The sequence below is a fragment of the Nannospalax galili genome, unplaced genomic scaffold (genome assembly GCF_000622305.1).
Source record: "Nannospalax galili isolate Female #2095 unplaced genomic scaffold, S.galili_v1.0 C50019682, whole genome shotgun sequence".
Taxonomy (NCBI): Eukaryota; Metazoa; Chordata; class Mammalia; order Rodentia; family Spalacidae; genus Nannospalax; species Nannospalax galili.
In genome coordinates, this window is record NW_008481682.1 from 1 (window position 1) to 4569 (window position 4569).

At 53.3% G+C, this 4569-nt stretch overlaps 1 protein-coding gene across 1 annotated transcript; it reads right to left on the minus strand.

Moving 5' to 3' along the window:
- Nucleotides 1-2828: 2828 nt before the first annotated feature.
- On the minus strand, nt 2829-4512 carry LOC103728629 (V-set and transmembrane domain-containing protein 2B; the record flags this gene model as incomplete). Its single annotated transcript, XM_008826603.1, has 2 exons — nt 2829-3335; nt 4483-4512. Coding segments are annotated over 2 exons (537 nt in total), but the record flags the coding sequence as incomplete, so codon positions are not given.
- Between the last annotated feature and the right edge of the window lie 57 nt (nt 4513-4569).

Consider the following 4569-nt stretch of genomic DNA (forward strand, 5'->3'; position numbering starts at 1 on the left):
TGCACAGAAATTCCCATACTCAGCTCCCTTTGTGGTTAGGGATCCCCTGTTCCTGGAGACTGAATATGAAGTGTTCCTTGTGGGCTCAGTTGGTGGTCCCATTTGGGAAGGTGATGAGAACTTTAAGAAGTAGGTCATTAGGGTGGGGGACAGTGCCTCGAAGATTACACCTGGGCCCTGCTCCTATTGGTGTGCTCTGTCTCCCGCCCACCATGAGGTGAACATCTTTGCTCCACCACATGCTTCCAGCTATGGTGGTGTGCCTCAGAAACAATGAAGCAACCAACATGACTGAAATCTCTGAAACCATGAGCCCAACTTCCTTTTAAGTGATTTCTCTCAAGTCTTTGTCACAGCAATAGAAAGTGTGACTAACATTTTACAGGTGGCACAGAGAAACTAAACCATTCACCTGAAATCACACAGCCAGTAAAGAGCAAAGACATGACTCTTATCTGGGCTTCTGTCTTTCAGATCAACTGTTTTACCACTTAGCTACTCTGGGGAACATTCCAGAGGTCAACTCCAGCCTGTCACACAAGCATCACTTCTTATATCCCAAGAGGACAGGCAGAAGGACCCTTTTATCAACCAGCAGCAATTAGGCCAATCAGTTTGTCAGTATAGACTCTTTCCTAACATTCCCACTGTGTGCCAGAGACAGCTCCCCAAAAGACTTGTGCTCCCCTCTGTTACAGAAAGAAGCATTTGCCGAGTCAACCAGTACATTTCCCACAAACCCTTGCATCTGTCTTGAACCACATGATTGTCAGTGGCAGATATGATGTCTGCCACCTCTAGGCCTGATCCTTAGAAACCCACCGTGCTATTCCTGACTGACTTTTCTCAGAGAAAATGAAACACTACAGAATGATTTGGGTGACATTTTCCTCAGTTTCTCCCAAATGCTGCATACATGTGAACCATTCTAGATGCACAGGAAAGAAGGACATTCAGCGTTCACCATGCACACCATACAGTCTCAGGGCTGTTCTCTCTAGGAACTGGGTTGAGGGGGACATTCCCTCACATGCCACCATATGTTGCTCCCTGGAGGGGGGACTCTGGGAACCAGTTGCTGAAGCTCCTCCAGTCTGTCAGCCAGGGCCTCTGAATGACTGCTTGAACAGAGCCATCCCACCCCCACTCCAGGGCAAGATGCGATGCAAATATGACAATAAATTTGAAATGTGTCAGGCTATTAACATTTTGGGGTTTGTCATAGCACCTAGTGCTATCTTAAATTAATACAGATGGTGAAAAAGTTCCAAGTTAGATAAGGAAGGTGGGGAATGTTTGCAGCTGACCCACCCTCCCCCTGGCCTGGAAGAAAGTCTTGTAGGTCTCTCTGTGGAGCTAAAAGGGACAAAGGCTTCAGATCCACAGAGAAGGGAGACACAGTTCAGTCTCCTATGGTGGAGACACATCAGATTTCCACAGGGAAGACACAGAGCAAGCTCCCATGGGGAAGGGGATCACAGAACAGGCTCCCATGGGGGAGGGGATCACCAAACAGGCTCCCATGGGGAAGGGAATCACAGAACAGACTCCCATGGGGGAGGGAATCACAGAACAGGATCCCATGGGGGAGGGGATCACGAAATAGACTCCCATGGGGGAGGCACTGAGTAGGCTCCCAAATAAGAGCAAAGGATAAAGCACAGGCTCTCATGGGGGGTGGATTACAGGCAATGCTCTCACGGGGACAACATAGAGCAAAGTCCCATGGCGGGGGCACGGAGGGAGTCACACAAAACTCCCATGGGGAAGACACAACACAAGCTCCCACAGGGGAAGTAACTGAAGGAGAAACAGAACAGAACTCATACTCAGAATGCACCAGTTCAAGGGCAGGAGGTCAGCAAGAGGGTAGGATAGGATGAGGATGTGAGGCCTATCACCTCGGATTAAGCAGGAACAGACCAGAAGCCCCTGTCCTTAGCGGGCAGCAGCAGAAGGCACTTTAAGAACAGCCAGACTGGGGGCATGACAGTGTGCCCCATCCTATCCCTTCCAAGTGACTGTCCTAGACTTGGGACTATAATGCCAGGAGAGATTTCTTCCATGGCATCACACAAGACTGAGGGGAGGGGTTCAGCCAGGGAGTGAATTACTTAAAACCCAGACACTAGGGGTGAGTATTGGAGTTGAAGGTCCCTTCTGAGGTGGGTGGGGGCAGGGAGTATCTTTTGAGGAGAGGTGGAATAGCCACGGCTATCCTGGGCACCTCAAACCCTCACCACTGCTACACAGCCTGTCCCAGGGCCACACTCCCAGGGCCTACAAGTTCATTTTTCTTGTCCTGCTCTTTACTATTCTCTACCCCAGCTCCGCAGAACTTCAGTCCTCCCTGTACACCTCCTTCACAGTGCTGTACTCTCCTTAACCTCCGTCTCAGGAGCCAAGGACAACTGGAACTGTGATTTATAACAGGCCGCAGAGCCACGCCTGCCTAGGTGCATCCTGCACTTAGCTGTGAGCACTGCCAAACTGCCTGCATCCTCTAGGACAGTCTGTTCAAAGACAGCCAACCAACAGAGATAACAGCAGCCTGCTTATATGGCTTTATTCCCAACTGGGGAATAACTCTCTCCAAACTTGGGGCTCCTTGGAAGCTCTCAAAGCCCATGAGGGGACATCTTTACAGCCCAGCCTCAGCACCACCACAGCAGCCCTACTAGTCATGAATAAACCAATAGAATGCTTCAATGGGCCAAAACACTAGGAGACCACCCCAGAGAGCACAAGAAAGAGGCAACAGAAACCACGCTCCAAACAACTGACGGAGCACCACCAGCGGATCCTTGGCGGCTTGGCATCCTTCCAACCCATGCGCGACCCTTGGGGAGGAGAGGGAGGCTGCCCTTACCGGAGCCATGCCTCTGGCGCAGAAGGACCGCCTGGCCGGGTGGCGGCGACGCTGATGAAGCAGCCGCAGCAGCTGGAATGGTGGTGATGGCTGTGTGGGTCGCGGAGGCAGCGGCGACCTCTGGAACTCCGGGTCTGGAGGGAGGGCTCCCGGGAGGCGGGCTCTGGTCACCGTGGCCAGGTTCAGAGGTGGTGCGGTCCGCCATGCCCGCGGTGTTGGAGCTGACAGCGCTGGAGGCTCCGTGGCGACGTGGGCCGCTGCTTTGGATGTGAGACACCGCCTCCGCAGCCTGCATGTTGGGCGGCGCGAAGCGCGAGAGCACGCGCAGCAGTGCCTGGGCCTTATGTTCCTGAGTGTCGTCGTCGCTGTAGTCGGACACGCGGCACTCGTACACGCCTTCGTCCTGCAATCGCACGGCAGACAGCCGCAGCCGGTGCGAGATGTCGTTGCCCTGGACACGCACCGTCTGGAAGACAGCGAGGTTAGAGGCCGGCCGGAAACTCTACACTGGGGCTGTCTGCGCCTGCCCCTGCCCCTGCCATTGCACCACCTTGCCAGAGCACTCCAATATTTCCTAAGTGGCATGGCACTCCCAGTTCTGCTTGGACATCTTTTTGCTACGCGCACTGTTGGATCCCCAGTTCCCCGTCACCTCAACTAATTCATCTACACTAGCTTGGGGTTTTCCTGTAGTTTCCCTTCAGAACTCACCTCTTCCTTTCTCCCCCGACCTTTAAAAAAACCACAGGGTGGGCCTATAGGCCTCTAATCATCCAAGTTCTTACCGCTGTAGGACATAGCTTTAAGTCCCCAAGTAACACAGTACCACCTGCTTTTACCTAGAACCCAGAGGGCCTGGGCTGTATCCTAGAGGATGTTGGCTTGCCGGTGTGTGCACAAATACACCCACTTTACCCCTCCGTTTACGGCTAGCCAGGGCCTTCCAAAGAACTGACCCTTTTGGGAGGATCTGCCTTTCTCTTGGGAGGTAGTCTGAAGCCCTTGACAAAGGCCTTCTTCCCCAGGGGGCCACTCTAGGCTCAGTGGCTCTCACCAAGCACGTGGACAACCCTCACCTCTTAACAGAGCCCACGAAGAGGCTCCTGTGGTCTTCAAACCCTGCTACTTCCACAATTCAGCTTTAGGATCCCTATGGAGGCCAATGTAAAACAGCCCTCCACTCAGTACACTAGCACTGCAGTCAGGAAGGAGATAGGCTGGGCAGAGGCTGCTGCAGGGGAGCCCCGCGTGCATGCAGGGTGGGGCCAAAAAAGGGTGGGAAGCTGCGCTGTCTGGTTGAGAGAAATGACTGCCAAGCAAAGGAGGGAGCAGGCTGCTCTGGGTCTGAGCGCTGTGGGGCCATGGCAAGAGTTTTATAGGTGAGTGCTCAGCGGAGTTGAGGGACTCAGGTCTGGATCACTGATTTACACAAAAGAGAATTCAATCCCTCTATGGGCGACAGATGGCGCCCAGATATGCCAAGCATCCTACACTGCATTCCAGTTAGAGCTCTGCAACTCGTGTCCCGCAAAGGCTTTCTAAGTGCAGGGAGCTGCGGGGCGCAAAGCGGCCAGAAGGGGTCTCCCACGGCCCACGCAGGGCTCCACACTTACGCTGATTTTAGTTGCATCCTTATTTGTTACCTAAAATGCAAAAAGGAGAGAGAGAGAGAGAGAGAGAGAGAGAGAGAGAGAGAGAGA